Source organism: Trichoplax adhaerens, genomic scaffold (genome assembly GCF_000150275.1).
Source record: "Trichoplax adhaerens TRIADscaffold_12 genomic scaffold, whole genome shotgun sequence".
NCBI lineage: Eukaryota > Metazoa > Placozoa > Uniplacotomia > Trichoplacea > Trichoplacidae > Trichoplax > Trichoplax adhaerens.
In genome coordinates this window covers 117,279-140,801 of record NW_002060954.1, presented here as the reverse complement: position 1 = coordinate 140,801, position 23,523 = coordinate 117,279, and the positions used below count along the sequence as shown (strand labels likewise).

General features: G+C 33.5%; 4 protein-coding genes across 4 annotated transcripts; 2 read left to right on the top strand and 2 right to left on the bottom strand.

Annotated features, from left to right (window-relative positions):
* Window positions 1-551: 551 nt before the first annotated feature.
* On the bottom strand, window positions 552-3,995 carry TRIADDRAFT_30166 (uncharacterized protein; the record flags this gene model as incomplete). Its single annotated transcript, XM_002115669.1, has 18 exons — window positions 552-647; window positions 736-802; window positions 883-945; window positions 1,022-1,144; window positions 1,212-1,375; window positions 1,470-1,511; window positions 1,790-1,889; window positions 1,990-2,079; window positions 2,161-2,300; window positions 2,369-2,468; window positions 2,594-2,681; window positions 2,774-2,844; window positions 2,928-3,022; window positions 3,105-3,182; window positions 3,261-3,324; window positions 3,406-3,511; window positions 3,589-3,702; window positions 3,833-3,995. Coding segments are annotated over 18 exons (1,764 nt in total), but the record flags the coding sequence as incomplete, so codon positions are not given.
* Window positions 3,996-6,938: 2,943 nt separating this feature from the next.
* On the top strand, window positions 6,939-7,367 carry TRIADDRAFT_59671 (uncharacterized protein; the record flags this gene model as incomplete). Its single annotated transcript, XM_002115807.1, has 1 exon — window positions 6,939-7,367. The coding sequence occupies one exon, from the start codon at window positions 6,939-6,941 to the stop codon at window positions 7,365-7,367; it is 429 nt and encodes a 142-aa protein (XP_002115843.1).
* Window positions 7,368-10,321: 2,954 nt separating this feature from the next.
* Window positions 10,322-11,253, bottom strand: TRIADDRAFT_3502 (uncharacterized protein; the record flags this gene model as incomplete). The annotated part of the gene is made up of 3 exons (XM_002115668.1): window positions 10,322-10,369; window positions 10,454-10,623; window positions 10,725-11,253. Coding segments are annotated over 3 exons (747 nt in total), but the record flags the coding sequence as incomplete, so codon positions are not given.
* Window positions 11,254-18,491: 7,238 nt separating this feature from the next.
* On the top strand, window positions 18,492-22,818 carry TRIADDRAFT_63134 (uncharacterized protein). The gene is made up of 6 exons (XM_002115806.1): window positions 18,492-18,623; window positions 21,722-21,785; window positions 21,879-21,910; window positions 21,990-22,067; window positions 22,146-22,251; window positions 22,323-22,818. The coding sequence occupies exons 1-6, from the start codon at window positions 18,600-18,602 to the stop codon at window positions 22,460-22,462; spliced, it is 444 nt and encodes a 147-aa protein (XP_002115842.1). The 5' UTR covers window positions 18,492-18,599; the 3' UTR covers window positions 22,463-22,818.
* Window positions 22,819-23,523: the final 705 nt, after the last annotated feature.

Sequence of the window (23,523 nt, the reverse complement as noted above, 5' to 3'; positions counted from 1 at the left end):
ACCTGTCTGTAGCAGGCATAGCTAGCTGCAGTACTGTGATGACCTCGCTTAGCTTTTTAATTGATTGCGTTGAACGTATTAAAAAACATCAAGTACTAGCGCCATACCCCTTCAGTTCTTTAGAATGTATGTCATTTATCAGGATTAGGTTAAAAAAACAAGGATATACGGTTCAAAATTTTACCTATAGATTTTGATTTAATAAAACTTCTGAATTCTTTTAAGCAAATAACAATGTAATATGTAGAAAAAGTGTTTATACAGGCTTGTACAATATTTCGATTTAGTTTTTCTTGTAAAGCTAAAAATTTGTAACAATAACGTAGTTTTAGTTTCGAATTAAAACTATAAAAACAGTTTACGAGAAAATTGAAGATAAGTAGTCAACACGACAATCATTTTTAATTTTATACTTACAGTATAATATGCTGCTTAATTTATATAAACACACATATATATAAGTATATAAAATCGTTAATAACACATCTGCAGTATACGTACTCGTACGTAAATAACGAACGTAAATTTCAATAATAAGCAACATATTTTTGTTAAAAGTTATCGTCCCATCCACTAGTCTCGTCTGTCGGTAGCTCATTGCTTTGATCAAAGGTATCAAAATTTGAATGGTCTAATGGACCGTTAATCTATAGGAATTTATAGTTAATGTGAACGTATCTATAATTTAAAGAAATCCATTCCATATTTATTTCAAAAATTAAAAACAAATTTTACCGTTGGTTGCATGGGCGACTTTAATTCCCGTTTTCTTAGACCGTTCCAATCAAATCCCTGAAACCACCTAAATAGTTTACATTGGTTTAGTTAAATGTGTTTTACAAATGTTTTTCCTACGACTAGTCGTACACAGAAAAGTCGTACTTGTGCTTCTGAATGTCTTTAATACCGTTCTTTTGATAACCTATTCTTTCTGCCGGGTTTTCTCTATTGAATGCGATATTTGTATGTAAGTCTTATTTATAAGTTACTTAAATATTACATATTAAATGTCTTTTAGTACTTGCACAATTTTCTGATTAAGTTTTGCGCATTTTTGCCAATCTTTCGCGGAAAATCGACGCGATCTATGCCTCGCAGTATTAAATTATATGTTTTCATCGGGTCATCGGATGTAAAGGGTGGGCTAGTTAAATAAATTGCATGTTATTACAAAATACGATCAATTTTGGTAGACCTGATTTAACGCTAACCTTCCAGTTAATAATTCGAAAATTAAAATCCCTAAGCCCCAGTAATCAGCACAAAAGTTATGGCCTCTATTTAAAATTACTTCTGGAGATACATATTCGGGTGTCCCACAAAATGTCCAAGTTTTACTTCCGAGTCCGACTTTTTTAGCAAAACCAAAATCGACCTAATAAAATTGACTAAATTCTTAGATGCATTTAATAATTTCATTTCTCCATTTCACATCAGCCTTCTACTTTAATTCGTTAAGTATAACTTACCAATTTTACATAGCCGATTGAGTCTAAGAGCAAATTTTCAGGCTGATAGGAAGGATAGAACGAAAATAAAATTCGAATATTTTAGCGTAATTCCATAATTGTAATGGTAAACTTGACTCTTAATCAACTATTAGAGTTTTGATTCTATGCAAAATGTACAAATAATTGTAATGGTAAACTTGACTCGTAATCAACTATTAGAGTTTTGATTATATGCTAAATGTATGATATATGTATTGTACAATTTGCATAGAATCAAAACTCTAATAGTTGATTAAGAGTCAAGTTTACCATTACAATTACATAATAAGGAATAATACCTTAAGATCCCTATAAACTATTCCTCTGACGTGGAGATAATCAAATGCCTCTACCACGCAAGCGGTAAAAAATCTCGTGCTATTCTCATCAAAATTTCCTCTGTTATTATGTATATTAATAAAATCATTATTTTCAGTTCATGGACAAACAACATACGGAGTAGACTTACATCCAAATTATGCCCATTAAAAATATATACCTGTCTCTTAAGATGGTCCACAATTCACCACCTAAACAGACTTCCATCAACATGTATACAAATTTTTTATCCTTGAAGGTTCTATATAATCTACATAGAAATAAAGGACTAATTAAAATTCTACGTACAAACTTCAGTTAAAAATCATAATAAATTTATGTAATATCATACTTCACGACAAACGGAGAAGTTAGTTCCGTTAATAACTTCTTCTCAGAGAAAACGTGCTCCTGCTGTTTTGTTTCCACAATATGTCTTTTCTTCATACATTTTAACGCAAATGATCTCGATTTATCTTTCACTAGTGTCACCTTTCGGAAAAAATTTGTATTATGAATAGTAACAGTATTGTTCAATATCATACAGCAGTCAAAGTTACCAATTCCACTCTGCCAAAGCCTCCCATTCCTAGAGTTGCAATTTGTTCAAAATCATTTAACTCTAGTTCGCTATATTCATTGGTTGTGGATGATGGATTTCTGAGGTTTAAATTTATTTAAGGTTGTAATAATGTGTAATATTTAAATTACGAGATGGACAGATCGTATGATCTCAGAATTGTAGAATTATGATCGCAATCAGAAATCGTTTTAGCCATTTTTACCTAATAGCCAGCTTAGTTCCTCTGTAGACTTCATCATGATAATCTTTCTCCTTCAATTCATCGAGATTACCTATCAACTGTGTAAAATCTCTAAAACAAAATTCATAGAATATATAATCGAGTTGTATAATTCTTTAATTTCATTTTGTAAATAAATTATAATTTATTGGTGAGGTACACACTCGCGATCTAATACAAAACATTCAACTTCTGAACTTTGGACGATAATATTTGCTGTCCTTCTTTCCTCACTATTTTCGTGCGCAAATAAGAGTTCATTCTTCAGTAATACATAAGTAAAAAAATCATGTCCGGTATATTACAGTTGATGTACCTAAGTAAAGCTCTTTCGCCAAAATAGTCCCCTCGAACAAGAGTACGAACGAAGACGTCACTATTCTTTTCAATCATTCGTCTCGTTACAATTACCTTTATAAACATACATTAAAAAATATCAAGGATAATTGGTCAACTGTATCAAATCTTGTATTAAATTTTGATATTATCCAACCTCTCCTTTCTTAATTATGTAAAATGTATCTCCTGTTTCGTTTTCACGGACAATGTACTCCTCTTGCTTATAGTAATTCTACACGGGTCAACCTTCTTGTCATGATATTTGATTCATAGTCCAAATGAAACAGTTAAACGACAGCAATATACTTACAACATCTAGTACACCAGCAATTTTAGCGAGCTTTCCGGCAGGTAGGTGTTTCAGTAGAGGAACGCTATTTTTAGATTTCAGTTCTTCGTTCAGCAGGTCTCATCGCAATTGCAAGTATTGAAAATAAAGTCCGTAAATCAGATACCTTTCCAAAAATTGCATATGTTCCTCGTGTTGCGCTATTCCGGTTTTTAACATAATCATTTGAAATACTTCGCGGTCTATAGCCCATACTTTACACTTTGTTGTAGCTATTACGAAGGATAAGATATAGTTTAACTTTTAGAATACACTAAAGAGTTTTCAAAAAAGTAATGAATCCTATTACCAGTAATAGTCGCTGTTCTCCTACAATTATATAATATTGCTAATTCCCCAAAAGCTACCCCAGCTCCAACTTTAGTCAGGAGGGTTCCATCTTTTGTTATCTCGAAATTTCCCTCTGTTAATTAAGAAAGTAAGTTTCTATGGTAACGTCGACATAACAGATGCGCAGAACCACAATACTACACATACTATGGTACCAGCAACCGTACAAAATTTATATATAGCATACCGCCGTGAGAACTTACCGGCCGTAACGTACAGTCTATTCCCGTACTCTCCTTCGCGTATAATTATATCGCTTTCATTAAAAGTACATGGATACATGCATTTTACGATTTCTTGAACTTGTGGCATTTGTAAATGTTTCATGAAGTCGTTTTCTAGAATGACTCTTCTTATTAGCTGCCTACAGCTGGAAAATCAGACAATTTAAGTTAGACACTATTTTCGCAAATTTTCTTGTATATTCATCTTAATTGTAAGAAATTAATTATTACTGAAAAATAACCAGAATACAAGTAAAAATTTGTTACTTACTGTAAAAGATATAGTAATACTTGAGAATATACTGCGCTAGTTGCTTATAATGTACGACTGCTACAATGATCAAATTAACGTATGTTATATACTACATTACATTATACGAGTATGATTATGCTTAAAGAAAAGTCTCAGCAAATAGACTGCATGTAATAAAATGTCCAAGTATAGAGCTGACTGCTATTGGTTCAGGCTTCAACATTTCAAAACATAGATCTTCATCTTGTTACTGTCGCATACGTTTTTTGAGTAAGCGGAGCGACAACTGTTTCAAATACGTGGTATTTGATCAGTTTTGCGGTAAATATGATACATTATCATGCTACGAAATCTACAAGAATACATATTAATACAGTAAAATTCAATGATCAGCGTTTATTATGATTATAATTGTTTACCTGGTGTCTTTACTGTAATATTTGAAATCCATTCTTAACGATGCTTTACCATCTTTCAATTTGATAGCGGTTGTCTCTCCCGAAACGCCAACCTTCTTGCCTCTAGATCTCTTTACTTTTAGGATACTCGCATTATCATGGCCATTAGCTGACGAAATCGCTTCAGAAATTTTTTTCATGGCCTCAAAGCCATACGACTTATTGACAATTTTATTGTCCGATAATACATTTTCCAGTTGTGATAGCACAACTTTAAGTTTACGAATCTCTATGTTTAGGTTTGATATTTTTTCGTCCTTATCTGCTGCTGCGTCTTCCAACCTTTTAACTTGTTCGGTTTTTACCAAAATCGTTTCTTGTCCTTCTTTCAAACTTTTTTCTAACTGGGAAATGTAATCTCTAATTGCAGTTGAATTCTTTTTATTTTCACTGGAAAACTTCTTTTGGGGATGATCAATTCTCCCACTTATTCCAGATCCCATTGTGTTTATCTCGTTTAATTCACTTTTGCCTACTTTTCCAGTTGGTTATCCAAAATTCTGATAAAACTAGGACATTTCGAAATTTCTGTTATGTGATTGTAATTTTATCAAACCAGAAATTCACGAAGGGAGATATACGGTAATATGATTCTGGAAGTACTCTAGATATATTCACGTAGTCATATACTATTATAGTTACGAAAACGTGATAGTAACGATACAGAATACCTTGTATCTACTCATACATACAGCATACTTTACTTAAATTAAAGGTACTGTACCTACGAGATACTAATTTACGATTTACCAATCTATATACTGTACGCGTAGGTTCATTGTAAAGCGAAAATATACTATTGTGTTCTTAACTTCATTCTAAAACATTATTTACTTTTGAATTTGAATTCTAAGCATAAGCAGTAATAATCTATGCGTACTGATCAAATTTTTATTAATGTACTGTAGATTCCCATATGTACGGTATCTACAAATACACTGTTATACTTCGTATATTTGTATAGTATGCAATACATTAGATGTACTGCATATATACAATACTGTATTTATGCATGTAACTGCAGTACAAATGCCCTTGCATGTCAGACAAAAACACACAATAGCTATTCGAAATCTTATATGATTGGTAGAAAATTCATTGTTTTGAAACCTCTTTGAGAAGTGTTTATTAGCACAATTCGGTTTAATATCTAATTTCAAAGTTAATAAATTATGCAAGACTGAATATAATTAATTAATTGACTCTATTCATTGTTTCAAATTTCGCAATGCATTGTGTCGGATATACAATAAATATACTTCTAAGGTATCTGGTCAAATAGCTTAATTCTCTACGTAATACTGTAGCAACAAAGAAGTAACATAGATAGCTATCCAGAGACCATTCATACCTTCTAGCCTATGCTGACAATATCAAATTATTAAAATAATTAAGGTTCTGCAAGTACGGCTTTACTGTACTGTATAGGGTAGATATATACCGAGATGTATGGTGTAGCGCTGTACTCTTTGCGTATATACGTTACGCAATTGTAACCTCACATTCATCAAAGACTAGTGGGAATAAGTGTCGCGGTTATAAAAATGAGTCATTTCTCATATTTCTCTACCTAAGGACTCTTTAAATTTATATTACAGTACAGTGTTGTTAACCTCTATTTTTGGTGATACAGTTTATGCCATGCAGTACTTTGTATGTGCATGTGTAACCAAATACGGTTTATTAAGGTGTTCTTAGCACAAATTCGAAAGTTACATAAATGAAAGGAAACTTCGCTATTATTATTAATAGAACACTACCGGAGTCAATATTAGCAAACATAACTCTACAGGATCAACAAGCAAGGAAATGCTATCCTTCCTTCGTTATACAGTACAGTACAGTATAATAGAAGCGGGGCTTATAGCAGTTGTTAGCATTATAAGATACAGAAACAGTATGAAACTCCACTCGGGTTCTTTTAACTTGCTGCTGTTGATATTGTAAGATTAAGAAACAGTAGTACAGTATACGAAATGGTACAGTACTTGCGCTTCTACGTGAGACGTCATCCGCCTTTCCATCCCAAGCGCCCCGATTCGCCTTTATAGCATTCCTGCGTTTACTTCACTTATGGGCTAAGTTACAGCTTCAAGTACTCTGCTGCTTCACATCGATGATCACTACCTTAAAGCGTTTACCGTATAAGAGGTGCTAAACAGCAGTTATATATGATACTGTGCACTGATGTATTGATTCATGCTTTCTATGGCAAAAAAATTGTTTACTGCAGAAAAGGTGCTATATACTGTACTGTAGAGCATTTTTTCTTTTCTATCTGAAGTTGATTAATTATTACTGCTGCTGTAATAGAAAAGTTATAAACTATATTTTACGGATAGTAGTGACTAAAGTTTACCTGTAAGAAACGAATATGTCGTCGATTCAGCAATGGAATGGATCTATGTATTGTTGTGCCCGCCTATACAATAATGATACTATAGAAGAGTTTGGGATTTGTACCAACAAGCATAGTTGTGGGTTTATGAATAAGCAATGTAGATATTGTAAAGCTCTAATGTCGATCGAAGAGCGCTTTGGTGGCGCTTTAAATCAACCAAAATTTGATTTATGTTGCTTATCAGGAAAGATAGCGATTCAAGAAGTGCCTGATCCTCTAGATGAACTTCGTAGATTGCTAACAGATATGGATACCGTCTCAAAATATTTCCGTGCTAATATACGAAAATTTAATTGTGGCTTATGCATGGCCAGCATGAAAGCTAATGATGTTAATATAGCTGGTGGGGCGAGTACTTATAGAATTCAAGGATTAATCTATCGCATTTTGGGTCCTGCTTGAAATGCCGACGATGCTGAATCAGCGCGTATTCAGACATGTTTTTGTGATCAGGAAGAACAAATTAGACTTCGAGTGCAGCGAGGATCTCGCCAGAATAAACATGAGGAAAGAGACTATGATTAAGTACAATGTTAGATAATGCTAATTGGTTATTGCCAGTTGGCGAAGGACTTACTCCGTATCTTGGAAGAAGTAATAGCGATTCCATGATCGAGTTACCTGACGAAAATTGTTGTAATACACGGTAAAATTTGATAAATCATGTGTATAGTGACATAGAATGAAATTGTAATGATCGATCTTGGTTTGCTCATCGTGCGATACTTACTGTACTAAATAATGGCGTATACGAAATGAATAATGAAGTTATACAACGTATACCAGGATTACCGCCTCAGGACATATTTTTGAAAGTTAATTGTCCAATCATGCTGTTACGTAATATTGATCTAAAAAATGGTCATTGTAATAGTAGTCACTACATTTTACTATCTATTACTGATCATCTATTAATGGCTAGCCTGATTGGAGGTGAGAGAGCTGGTTCGATTTTGCTAATACCGAGAATGAGTTTAGGAACGAAATGAGCTAGTAAACATAAAATCTTAGGATTCTTTCGGACACGCTACTTTATTGAAAGTAGTCTGATGTAAGTACAGCACAGTAGACTATACGAGAATAGCAAAAGTTGTTTGAATCATTGCTTACCCCCTCTCCTCTCAACTGAGATGTCAACTATTATGCACCGATAATATTTAAAAATTTTGTCAAATTACACACTTTAAATACTAGCGCAAAATTTATGCAACGCAACGTCCAACAGATATTCTAAATTCGGCCATTTGTTTTTGACGGACTGAAATACGCGCCACGTACTGTGACGTACTGTACACTAATGTGCAGTATAGATCCCTTTTAAAGTCTGATTCGATCACCGTACCTTAGGTACTGCACGTTTTGCATGGTATTGAACTTTTTTAAAGCACTGCTATTCAGCTGTCCGACGGTAAAGTGCACCCCTCTATCGACTTTTTAACCTTAATTTATCTATGAGAATATGTTAATCTTATTATAAGGTGACTAGAGTGAGACAAGTTACGCTCAATTATACAGTACTTTGTTATATGAACATCTTTGCCTCAATATCAGGAAAATAAACTAAACAAGCATATGATGCACAACACCAACTCGCCATTGAGCAGTAAATAAAATTCTATTTTAAAAGGCATAGTACGATAACGTCATGCATGCCGAATTTATCATACCTGTCCGAGTATAAAACTAAATTTTTTGGATCCCGAATTGCTCATACATCGTTGTTAGGGGCAATATTGTACAGTGTACACTACTATACTGCATATACATATATATTTATTTATAAATATGTATTGCACGAATATGCAGAGCACTACTAACATTAATAGACACCTTCAATCTTAAAAAGTTTTATTAACTGCAAATAAAGTTTTCGTGTTAAGGAACTGATACATTTAATCGTCTTGCTTTCCTTTATATCCTACTAGTGATTAATACTTCCAGGTGACTATTTACAATATATTTTCATGCACCGAAATTCACTAATTCAGAACTTGTAAAATTATTCAGTATGTAGTCTATTAATTTCGTTCAAGATTATAAATATATGTTATATTTACGAAGTTGTATACTCTTAGAGAGCGTATGATTATATCCGGTACTTATGAGCCAAATTGCTCCAGTTTAGCTGTTACACAATCATCTGAGCATATTGCATAATCGAAATAGTAAAAGAGGTAAATTACGTTTGTTTCAAATTATTTTATTTAAGTACAGTAATTTGAATGAAGTGTTATTTCTAGATGCCGATGTAGTGCATAATTCAAATGATTATCTTGCATAATTTAGTTTACAATGGAGAGTGTACACTGTACAGTTTCTAGTTACATAGTACTTTATAATAATTCATTACAAGCTTGCTTCTTACATAATTCAATCAATAGCTGTAGTTTAAACATGCTATTCGTATCGCGTAAAGTTTTTATTTTCTATTTATTTAGAGGTCTTCGCGAATGCTAGCATGACGTTAATTATAGTATTAACTGCGTTTCTTATTGCACTATGGATTGGGCATTAACATTATCGGATACAGTATTTCGCTCATGCTGAATATGCGGAAATTGCCTAAATACTCGTACATTGTAAATGGCTATATTTATTAATTTATACTAGTGTACCCGGGCGTATACGGATACGCTCATTGAAGATGTCTAGTACACTCATCGCTCGTATTATACTGTACTCGCGTATTTTACTTGTACTTTTTACTAATCTTTCCTTTCTTTATTTTGCTCATATATTGGACTGAGTATGTACTGTAATGTGCACAAACACAAAATCTTTTTACTGTATTGTACGATTAAAGCATCTATGGCTATGAGCCATGTGCATTGCGGAGTTACTTCCTAACATTAAAATAGTGTAACTTCTCAGATTTAATGAATTCATTTCTTAGCTGTAATTATAATGCATTGTAATTTATACAACCGAAACAAATACGTTTGGTCGTTATCATTCCACTGATAAATAATTTAGACGCAATTATTAATGGATCTACTGACAATGCGCTATTCCTAGATAGTTCAAGACTTATCCTTTAAAATACGCACACAGGAATCGCTGTAAGTACTGATAAATGCTGACGGTTCGCAACGTAATAAATTGTTAGCTTGAAAGTTGTTTCTGATTTGCGTAACCACTGGTAAGAAATTTGGTATTACAGATGACGTAGTATTCGCATATGCCATACTGGGAAAACTTGGTGTGTACTTAATACAGTTATTATGTGTTAGTGAATGTTTTCTTGGTTCTAGACATCCGGTAGAACTTTGGCTCAGGCTAACTGGCATAGAGCATGAAGTTGCCGAATAGGATGAACTGGATAGCAGTTGTTGATGAGAATAATATTGTAATTCATGAAGCCTTTGAGCTCGTCGCCATTTCGCACGACGATTCGAAAACCAGACCTATTGTTAGAAAGTAGGTAAAATTAAGCTAAGTAGGTCAAGGCGCTAGTTACTAATGTTAAATTTCCATCATAATAGCAATACCTGTACGCGAGCTTCGGATAAGGCTACTTGTTTTGCTAAATCCTCTCTAGAATTCACCTCGGGATATTGATTTATCTGAAATGCCTTTTCTAATTCTTCTAATTGCTTACCAGTGAATGTAGTTCTATTACGGCGAGGTTTGTTTGTTTCATTAGCTTTAAGGGCGGTTTCTAAGAAATTAAATACCCTCAGTTAAAGTGATTATATCGCACTATCATTATCTACACTAATAGGTAGTATAGGTATTAACTTATCAATTAATAAGGCATACTTTTAGTACTTTCTGTAGACGCGTAGTTTGTATCTGAGCGGTAATACTTATTCTGCGACGTAGCGATATTTGGTATTCTCCAGTATGTATGATGGTAAGGATGAACTGATTGACCCCTGTATAAAGCAAGACCTGAAGCTGCAGCCTTTTCAATGGCTCGATGTCGCAATACCCTGTTAATAGAACTCACACTTGGAACTGTTTCATCTTTGCACACTTTTTCGTTTATTAGCTTTTCTCTGATTTCCCAGGCAAATATGCTTGGGTTCTCATGCTTAAACTGTTCTATCTTTGCTACCACTGTCGGTGTTGCTACTTTAGGTTTACTTCCTCCAATTGTACCAGGGCGAACTGATCCTGTTTCATAATAACGTCCTAATATTTTGCTTACGCATCCGTGAGAAACCAAAAGCCTACGAGATATATCACACGGTCTTACGCCGTTTTTTGCTAAATCAACTATTCTACTACGAATATAGTTAGGCAATGGACGGCCGTTTATGAATACACCACCGAGTTGATTCACTCCACCTTGGCCTGTAAAATTAGTAATATCAGTTAGGATAGTTCGTTTGTAGTTTTCACCTCTATATTCCGCATAACTTGCGTACATCAAAAGGCTTCGACCATAAAGATCTATCTGCGTTATACCTAATCCAAAGAAGAAATTATTATCTCAAAATGACCATACCTGAGTGAGGCATTACTTCGAGTTATCTGTGATTTACTAAATCTGTAATAGCGGCTAACAATGCGTCACGATGGGGACTGAGACCTACTCATACGAATTCTTGGCAGTCATCAATACTTAACATTAAATCGTATGCTGATTAAGTATCAACATTAGTGAGCTATTTATAAGCAATGTTAGAATAACAGTCCATACAGATGTTTTAAGAGTTTGTCCACGTAATGTGTACAGTGTGTACATATCATATATAAATTGATAAATCCGATATTAACAAACCACTATTACCAAAGGTGCTCTTGTAAATGCTGTAGGTAATCAGGCATTTTCATATTCTGTGGGAACTGAGACAGATGCCATGTATTACAGGTAAGGAAGCAAAAAAACTGAGTAGAACATAGAATTTAATTTACACTGGAAGCAGGTGATTAAAATATGGTTAATAAATTATTTATTTAATAATAATTCGTAAATAAATACGAATTATGCGATACTCAAATATTTTGTCTCTTTTAGATCTTAATCATACAAAAATCTATGTTAAAATTATTTAAGAAATGAAGACTTAAAGCTGGGTAAATAAACATAATGTCACTTAATAATTCAGGATCATTTAATTATACTAAAAATCTTTCTGTCAAAAATCTTATATTTAGTAACTAATAACAGTCCTTAATTACAATACTATAGGCTCGTGTCATTTATACTCGTACTTTATACAAGTACCATAATTTTATTACATGAAGACTCATATTGTTGCTAAGTCGCTAAAACTGCCGATATCCACCGGTAACTGTTGTTAAGTTTTAGTGGTGTACTTCAAGCCGAGGATTAGATAATGTAGTCAATCTTGCCGTTTTGTAAAGACGCCTATACGTATATTTTCGTAATCTTAATCCTACGTACAGCAATATAATAATTCTGCTAGATAGTAAGTAAAGGTGCCAAGTTGCATTGACGTGCAACTAAATACTGTCTACCGTATGTCTACTGCATAAGTTTGTATTTTATTGTAGGCAATTATTATCAGATAGCCTTAAGCTGTAGTACATTGCATTGGAAGGTATAGTAGTCCTACTTATCTATCAGATCTGCCAAAACTAACATTAATTACCGTCATTATAGTAGTATAAATCACTATCAAATGTAGAACACCTTATTCAGATCGTTTTATACTGTACTGCGACATAATTTATTACTGCCGGCATTTCCGGATGATCTAATGTGCCGTATCGTACAGTGTTGAAAACAAACTTGCAAAGCTTTACATGTACGTCTTTAGGACTTTAGTGCACTCGCATTTATTAATTTTCCATTAAATTAGCATACATATGCTGTAGTAAACCACGACTTCAATTAGTGCATTCCTAGTTTGCAAGTTTTACCCTGCAGTGCTACTATATGCTATATTTTGTTACCGTAATACATGGGCTTACCTCGATTCCAAGATTCAATAGAATCTTGAAGAAATTCATTCTAGATAAAATTATTATATTTACAGTTAATAAAAATAACCGAATCTGCGATACTGTTTAGTCACCATATTTCTATTCATTCTGACCATGTTACTGCTGTTTCTGTATGTTTGCATACGTATCCACTTACAGACAAAAGTTAAAGTTTCTGTTGTATACTTGGTTTGTTACATTATTCGTGACGGCAGGTGATTTGGACCTCGATTGTGTTAATGATGCATTACGTATAAATGAACAAACATATTCTAATTTATACTGGGTTATATACCTTTTGCTGACATCAGGCGATCTTTCAATTATATTATAATTATTTGACCTGCATACTCTACCACAATCTCCGTAAGATTACTACTAAAAGCAATCAGAATATCAAGATAATTTTCTGTGTACGGCAAGTAAAATAAAACACTACAGTGATTCTAGCATCTTAACAATAGCAATTCTAAAACTGTGACACAATGTGCACGATCGACAACGTTAGATAGCTTAAATCTCTATATTGTAAACAATTTTTAATATTTTGGGATATCGGCATCTACTCGTATGACATTTTCGCCAATTTATGTACAATGTAAATAATGGATGGATTGCAATTATTATAACAAAACGCGTAATCATCATAGTTGAGGATTTTGACTTTGTAAATATTCTGTAATTGTTTGATACTGTAGAATGATAATATATATAAATATAAATCAGTTGAGTGATACGACAATTAGAGTCGCTGTACTGTAATATTAATCTATTTGCTAATTAATTATGATATATATTATTAATCAAATTAATATCCATGTTTTAACTTTGACATTTTCATGTGCAATTCCTATTAGCAGCTGGCGCTTAGAACCGTAATTTTGATTTATAGAATTATATATTCTTACATATGATAAAATTAAAATTCTTCATTCTATAAATCGAAATTCAAATTTTGCGAAATGCCGTATTTGCCTATACTTTGGTGAGCATAACTACTGTACAATGTACATTTACCTTTAAATCACTCTTAAAATTTTAGTTTCTTTATGAATTAAAATTGAAAGGTTTCGTTACTAATTAGTAATTAATTAATTTACAAGTAATTCTTGCTTTATCTTCGCCGAAAAGCAGGAAAGGCACATTAAATATCGTATACCTTAACTGGATACTTAAATAATAAGAAATTTATCTCTCGAAGAAAACAGCTCTTTGAATAGATATATTACAGCGACACTTGTAATCTATTCTATTATGCTTTCAATATTGTAATTATAAGGAATGATTGATGCTATCAAAAAATTATAAACTTTGTTTAGTTCTACGTATTCCATCGCTATTTTAATGTCGACAGGTTGTATAGCACAATATAATATTATCATTATACGCGTATCTTCGTTGTGATATTCATCTTCTGTGGTATGATTAATCAATTAACTGTGGTGTTGAATGTGTGTGAAAATAGCTAGCTCTTCATAAAAATTATATTAGATTAGGCATAACCAATACAGACTAATGATTGGTCATGACGTTGTATGGAGGAAATTAGTCTATCACGAAATTAACAGCTAATCGTCTTGTAAACTCAGTTACGTGAGGTTTATAAGAGTTAGAAACTAAATACCAGGTACGACGCTACGGCATTACAGTGCAATCGTGTGAGATAAAGCTTGGCCGACTAAAACAACCGCATAAAGCGACCGGATATTTTTTAATATTCGAATGTCTCAAAAATAATAGAAGTCTTAATTATAATACACGTATTGTTTATAGTGCACCGTTATTTCAGCTTATTAACTTAATCTCGGCATTAAAAATATTTACAATCTATTGTCCTTTAACGGCTTAATTTGGTTTCGTCTTGATTTATTTTTATCACCTGTCGGTGATTGAGGGTTACCGAAATGCAGGATGGGACCGCAAAAGAAGTGACTAATATATAATTCATATATTTGTAATTTATTAATCAAATTTCCTCAAACAACGGCGTGCGTATAAACTCTGCAGCATCGATATTACGGTTTCATTTTCATATTTAAAGAAAGGGTTATGCTGTAACTCACATAAAGCGAAAAAATAGTAGATATACGTGTATACTATAAAATTATCACGATATCAAATACGGTAGCACGGATTTTAGATATACGAATATGGTGGTTAAAGAAGTTAACGTTTACCATACTGTACATCTTGCACGTATTCATACGTACGATGTGTACATGGGAGAAATGATAACTATCGAAAGTTAACCGTATTCAATAATTATAACTATCAGTACGCAAAAGACGCGTACATAGGAGTACAGAACTCAGAACTGTAATAGAAGCAAAAAGAGCATGCTTGAATGTATGGCCTTAAATAAGCTTATTGTGACCTAAAATTAACTCATAGCGTATTCGTATAATTTAAAACAGATAACCTGACATCATTGGCTCTATGCCCTACTTCTCTGAAGAAAATTAAATGACTCAACTCTACTACATCTATCTAACATGATCTTGACTAATAAAGCGCTACAACGCTTATTTACTCTTCTATATATTGTATTCTTTCATCGTTCCTCGTTTTAGACACAATCTGGGTCGATTAAGCGTGACTATCTCTTGCTTATTAAAACATAATTGAGTAACTAAATGAGCTAATTCAGCCAAATTGATCAGGAAGATAAGCTATGAAGTCGCTTGTAGTAATGATTTTACCGTACGTACGTAAAAACTTTAGCAAAACAATATTATTTTGTATCGATGAATGCATATGTGGAATTATGTCTTTCTGTGCCGTAATTACTACAAAGTGAATTAAAACTGATTAGACGATCAATCAAGCAAATCACGATAATTATATTCGGGTCACAGACTCAAAGTTCTTCTGAGGATAAACCTGGAGTATTATCAGCTATCTGATTTAACTGGTAATTTTAAAGCATTTAACTAAAGCTATGTAATCATGATATAGAAAGCTAGCTATTTTTTCGAATATGCGTACATACCGTATTCGTTAATTAAACCGGTTTATACTGCTGGATAGCTAACACAAATCAAATTGTTATTTTTATAAGTCAGTGCAGTAAATTAACAGAGTATCAGCTAGATCTGGAAGTATCTAACAGCAACAATGAATAAATTACCTGAATTATATAATTATTACTGAAAATACTAGCACACTCGTACAGTATGTGGATATACAGTAGTATTTTTATTAGGCTGAGAAAGAGTCCTCGATGAATTCTAACTAGAGTACAGTAATAGAATTTCCCCATTCATGATACTTCAGATAAATGTACTACGGACAGTACTGTACTGTAATTCTAACGATATCTTCGTAACATCCATCACCAATCTTCAATCACTTTAACCAGCAAGACATTATTCACTAGCGCAAATCGCTTACTTTTTTGCGTTATACAGTACGGTATTATTATATATTAATTATTTATTTACCAGTGTACCAGGGCGTATATACACATATAACATATATGCTATTGAAGATGTTTTATGCTGGCACTATCTAGTCTAGTTACATTATATAGCATAGATAATTACGATTATAGGGGCATATGGTTAATTTTCCCTTACGATTACAATTAATTTTAGCTACTTTCATGTTGCTTGTACGCTGGAGGCCGCATTTACAGTACTGTACAGTACAGTACTGTGCTTGCATTAACATTAGTGTTAACCTGCAATTGCACGGCGTACCGTATACAGTACTGTACAGTACAGTAAAGTCATGACTCATAGATTGCTCCCTGGGGTACAGAATTTCTCTTGGAAGTCGTTGACGCAGCAATACAGTATAACGTACTGTCCGACATAATTTACATTATGCTGAGTAATGCAAACCTTCAACAGTAGACTACAGTACTACTTAGTAGTCAGTATAATTTAGATGGACAAAATTTATTCGAAATTGTGGTGACGTAAACGAAGTTATGGGTAATTTCGGCGTTTGCCGAAAATAACTTTATGGAGACGCCGAAAATACAGTAAACAGGACTGGCCTGGTCATGACTGACGTTACTACAGACAGACGAAAGATAAGTGCCGACTGTAACTTCTACCATACTGTATGTACTGTACTGTGCAGTACATACTGTACTGTACAGTACAAAACTTCACGCAGAGCGACTGATTATCTAGCTCAACTCTTCAAACTACCGACAATGATTGCTTTTTGGATGTTACCTTGTTTAAAATCTAGCGAAGACTGTTTTAAGGTGAGGTGGAAGAAATTCGGATGCCTCCATCTCATTCTTCAAATTAGTTCATTGCAATGATATCATACGGTATACGATAGAGTAAATCCAGGTACAGTTGTACAGTACAGGGTACTCGGCGTACCGTGAATCTAAAACTATGGTTTATAGTAGTGTAGCCTATATTCTGTACCGTACAGTACAGTACACTTCTAAGCGGCCTTCGTGCGCTGTACCGTACAACTGTACCTGGACTTACTGTATCCGTATCCTGTACGATACCATTGCTATCTACTATAAAGAATTAGATTAATTAAGGTATCCGAATTTCCTCGACTTCCCCCTGGTCTTCGCTAGATTTTAGCTGAAATAATTTCGTAAAAATTTTTATAGTCGATAGTTTGAAGAGTTTAGCTAAATTATTATTCGCTCGGCGTAAGGTTTCGTTTTTCAGCAATACAGCCTACTGTACAGTGTACAGTGCATGCAGTACAGGCTCAAGTCTAAGTACTGTACAGTATAGCAGCATTTCGTGAAAGGGTCACGCTGCAGTACAGTACAGTACATACTGTACTATACTGTACTGCACAGTCTTGGTCTAGCACGTCATCGATTAATTACGAAAAGTCGATTTTTGCATAAACTGTCCCGTAAAAAAAAACAATACGGTAGTCATGCAATAGTACAGTATTATCCTACTACAATGTACTGTACTGTACAGTATATATACTGTACATTATACAGTACAGTACAGTACATACTGTACAGTTTGCAGTTATAAAATGAAATGAAATCGCTAGAAATGTTTATTAAGATAAATTTTGAAAGGAAAATAACCCAATCAACATATCTTCAACATGAAGAGGTACTGTAGATCGACATAGATAGTATTGTACTGTACAGTGCATCCATAGGCGGTTTTGAATTCTTTAATTAACAATAGGTTTATCATTACATTACTGTACTGTACAGTACTGCACACTGAATGATACAGAGGTGCAATACGAACTAGACTCGTCAATTTTTTCATATCATAAAAAGCCTTTGAAAGCCTCGTAATCTACTAGAATTTTCGATTTTAACGTACTGTACTGTACGTATAGTACTGTGCTGTACAGTACATTAAAGAAATTGATTGATTAACCGTACTGTACAGTGTAATGATAGCTTTCTAGTACGTACTGTACAGTACTTTACAGCAGGAGAAAAATACTGTACAGTATGTATTGAGAGACGTGTACTGTACAGTACGTTGCGTACTACACTGTACAGTACTGCAACTGACTTCTTCTTGATTCCTGAGTACTGTACTGTACAGTACAGTATAGTACTGCAGTGAACTTACGGTACAGTACAGTACTCAATTTTAGTATAGTTGAACAAACGAAATTCATATCATTGATCACACTATCACAGTGTACTTACTTCGAGTGATACCATCGTGTTTTTCGGGCTGTCAGCAGTGACGTTGGCCTAAATTTCATGCGTCCAGGTTCGTATAGGTTCTAATCCTAATAAATTGCTGGTGTACGTATTCTGCGGCTATGGCATTAAAAAGGATCACAAAAGTAAGTAAAATACCACGCTATTGGGCTAGTTTTATTAATAACTTACATATGAATATTACATTGGTGCCAACATTAGTTTTAGACTATAAGAGTAAATACAACCTAAGTGCGTATTTTAACAGCGCCGTAGACCTTAGTACAGTACAGTAGTTTCATTGTACATGAGTTCCCGCATTTCTGGACTATGGCACTGAGTAGGCTAAACCAAGACAAATCTGTATGGTAATATTACATTTCGTTAAAAGTCGTAATATAACCTATCTTAATTAACTCACTCTACAGAATAAGTACAATGTTAACTTAAAATAGAGATCACCTCAAATATATGATGGGCTATTAAAATGTATTTTAGTCTACGTATCATGATGTCACTAACGTCTTAGTTGCGTGTGTCATACATAATAGTGGAACAGCAGTAGAGTAAGGTTACAGTATTGTATCATAAAAATATCCTACGATACGAGGACACTACTCCGAAATGTCTTTAAAATCTAATACTGTAGAATATTCTGAAGTACTGTACTGTATTGTGGTTTAATCAACATTTTATGGCTTTATCTACTCTTGATCTATTTGTCAATCTCTGTAAGCAAACTGAACGACATAGGGTTGAAATTTGTAACCTTGTACTGTACTACATTATCTTACGGAATACTGTATGCTGTACATTGTAGTATCTTCAGACCCAGTGCTGTTAAGGATATCTTTGAGAAATATCTCTTCGAAGTTCCTGGTACTGTTAAGGGAATGTTGCATTTAGATGTATAGTATACGTATAATCTATGTTATTATTGTTATACTTCCAAGATGAGAATCCATCCTTGCCAACGTCGTAAATTTATCCCAGTTCGGTCGTAAATCGTTTATTATTTAGAGATGAATTCGATTTTTAGCAGTTGATCCAGTCGGATGTTAGCGTTTAACAATGTAGTATTGAGTATACGAGTATGTACTATAAAATTCATCAATGTAAACTTTCATAATCTGTGATATCCGAAAATGCGCAGTCATCGACGAAATCTTCAATTTCTCTGCATGTTTACGGGCTATTCTTGAACAGAAATGGACTGTACTATTTGCAAAATAACATTTCTATGCTATACACAGTATGCAAAACGGAATACCGTAATCTTACGACCTTAGCTTACAACGTACTCGTACCGTATTTATAAGTGCAATTACGAGAATTTGTTTATGTTAGTGAGGCTCCGCCAGAAAATATATATTGTACATTACATAAAGTACGTACGTATACGAATCTTTACTACCAGTTAGTACTAATCGTAGAAATTCTCGAAATCATTCATTATATAGCGATTCTGGGATACGGTCTTAACTGTAAGTTAATAGTAGGGACTTTTTGACATTCTGTTCTTACCCTAAAAAATTATCAAGAAATCCCTGTTAATAGCGATTTAAAACAATTGCGTCTACACTTTGGTAGGGCTCTATCGATGCCTGTAGTATATCACAACCGATTAAAGAGTGCAAGCAGTTGAATTTGCTGCACTAGGCTGTTCTTTTTGTCTTTACACAAAATTATACTTTAAAGATCTATGACAATTTTTATAACGTGACGATATCGGTGAGTTCAGAAAGTTGATAGTAGACAGATCAACGATCACAGCACTGCTAGAATGCGAAATCTAACAATGCACTTCATACAGGATATGTAAAACATTACTGATGTTATAGCTTTCGCTGCGTAATACTAGTTACTGAATGCGTCCACACCACAATAATATTACAAAAGACCTAAACATCTTGAATTGGTATATTCTCTCCCGTTACCGGCTTCAGAGCTAATTACTTCTCTTTTAAGATCAAGACGGTAGTACGCGTATATGGAAGTTGCTCAGAATCTTGCTTCTTGGTAGTTGTTAGCAGTTTATAAATTATTACTTACAATTTAAATGTGAAATTTTATTTGCACCGTTGCTATGAGATTATTTATGGAGATTGTGCAACTCTTCATTTTGACTTAATCATACCTACTATTTTATCTACATAAACTATACTATTTGTAACCAAAATGCAAGCTCAGTGCGGCATAAAAACTGTTAGTAAGCGTTATCGTATAGTGGGCTCAGTCTTAACATTGGTCTCTAACAATCTTAGTAAGTTGATAACTTGTTTATAAAATTATTAATCGTCAGCTTTCGAAGGACCGTGATTGACTGGAGCTAGAAAATGATAATAAAGACTTCCAGTTCTAAGAATTTTGTTTTATTGGACTCGTTAGCTCTATTTTGTGAAGTGATTATATTATGCAGCTGGAGTGCATTGCAGTAAATCTTATAAGTCTTCTGAAGAAAACTTTCATTAGCTGAAAAATTCTTGGATTGAACTTCTATATGATACATACGGTACCATGTAATGCTCTGTGCATTTCTTTATACGTTTAAACTGTGTTTCGATTGCAGCCCAATATTGGACTTTCTAATTCCGTTTGAAACATAAAAATGAAAGAATAATAAATAAAGTGAAGTACTAGGTCTTATCAGTTCCTTGTCTCCTCATTTGCTTCTTCTGATATACAGTATGTAGAGTACAGTAGGATGTTCTATGGTACTGTAGTAGCTTTGCATTACAGTATCTATCTATTGCAAAAAGATTTGCATTCTTAGTTTATTAAGTGGTGTATTCACGGATCTGCCAACGTATGCATTACTCCTGGAATATGCTTATTGAAGATACCTAACGGAAACTGCTTTGCCTTTATTCAATGGGGAAAGGGGATCATTATTTGAAACTTATTCAAATAGCTGTTTGCTGAATATTCAATCCTTGATTTTATTTCACTAAATACATGAGAAGCATTACATAAGCAAGCAATAAAACTACAATCCAGACACGTTTCTGCTACTGTGTAAACTCAAAGTAACGGATAGCAGGAGGCATTTTTTTGTAGTAATCCAAGGATAGAAGGAAGTATTTTGTAATCATTTCTCAAAATTGTGCTATTGCTATTGAGTTTTCCAAATCTGGAACGTTATCGTTTAATTATTTAAACATGGTACCCAATTTAAGGTAGCTTTTGGTTTTTAATTATAGCGTAACTACAGCCCTCATAATATGATTGTGATTTGCTTTGTTAGGAACTGCAAGATTTGGGTCGTGATCCACCAGCCCAATGCTCTGCCGGGCCAGTTGGTGATGATAGTGAGTTACTAGCAGGATTCATAAACTACAATAATTCGACCAATCACAATATGAAGTTTATTCTAAGTTTTTTATTATAATTTAATTTAATAGTGTTCCATTGGCAAGCCACTATAATGGGGCCTGTAAGTTAGAAAAAATCTTTTTAATGCCTCTGAAATTTATTTCACAACTCAATATGTTCTAAAACTCTAAACCCCTTAGCCGGATAGCCCGTACGCTGGCGGTATTTTCTTTTTAAATATCCATTTTCCATCGGATTATCCGTTTAAACCTCCCAAGGTGCAGTATACCTTTAATGCTGGTAATTACAATTACTCAATTATAAAATGTATAATTGTTGACTGATTCCACATATAGATTTCGTTTACTACGAGAATATATCACCCAAATATAAACAGTAATGGAAGTATATGTTTAGATATACTTCGTTCACAATGGAGTCCAGCATTAACTATTTCCAAAGGTAAGACTACTTATATTAAGAGATCTATTTGAGGCCTATTTTAGGACTAACCATTATTATGTGTGGTCTAGTACTTTTGTCCATCTGTTCTTTGCTTTGTGACCCTAATCCTGATGATCCCCTAGTACCGGATATCGCTCGCGTCTACAAAACTGACCGTTCAAAGTACAATACGTCAGCTAAAGAATTTACTGAAAAATATGCTTCGTAAAACAATTTGGTTGTAATTATACTATAATGCAGACTGCGGGAGAAATTTAATTGATGTTTCGATTTCCGATGTCCGTGTTGCTTGTTTATGCTACTGCATGAAGGTCGTGTTAATACTGTATCAGTAAAGATATATCCGTCGTAACATTTATCTAGATATTATTTGAAAGTAATTGTTAGCTTAACTGATGTACATTAAGGATAAAATTGTGTAGGTAGTTTGCCTATTCGTTAAATACCATGTACTTTGATTGTGCATCTTTTGCTTCTTTATTGATAAAGTTAGTATTTCACTTACAAGATACTGTAATGCCTTAATAGCCTTAAATAAAAAGTAAATTTCATCTAATAGTGGAGATGATAGGTGATGCATGAGCATTACACCGAATGAATTTGATTATAGATTAACGGAATACTTTATAAAGTGTAATGCGACTTAAACCGGGATAAAATAATGTTGTGTGGATGTGACTATCAATCTCATCGAAACCATAAATCGAACCTAAAATTACTATCTATGATTACATCAATTTCTTGAGTTAGTCATATGACCAGGGAGACTGTAAAAACGGATTTTTTCGATGTACAAAGGTATCAACAAAATATCTTACGTAGGTTGTAATACTAGTAAAGGTGATCTGCTATACATGCATATCGAAATGCTGAAAGCATTTAGGACTGCTGTTACAAATTAAAAATAGCAAATTCTGAGGCAATTGTAAAACTAATGCATGTAAGGAGTCAAATTTAGTTACCTAATGTACTGTACTGTAACTACATTATCAAATGTTGAAAGATAGGCAACAGTTTCGACTTTTCCTACTATATGATATTGATGATACCGATCTCTAGAGATTTGATAAATATGCTGCTGATGAGGTTGCAGAGCTATGATGGCAGATCATAGTCACGTTACATCAGTCTACGGTCGCCAATCACGGTTATAATAGAGTAAATAAACTCATCATTTGACACTTAATAAATTCAGAACTTCGACAATCACAAAATATTATTTATTTCTATCGAACTCCTGACGTTGCTACATAAAAAACTTTTGAATTC

Coding starts and splice junctions, on each gene's coding strand:
- TRIADDRAFT_63134 (XM_002115806.1), top strand. CDS start 18,600: ATGGCATTAAAAAGGATCACAAAA. Junction 21,911..21,989: donor AAGCCACTATAATGGGGCCT/GTAAGTTAGAAA, acceptor TAAACCCCTTAG/CCGGATAGCCCGTACGCTGG. Junction 22,252..22,322: donor AGCATTAACTATTTCCAAAG/GTAAGACTACTT, acceptor TGTGTGGTCTAG/TACTTTTGTCCATCTGTTCT.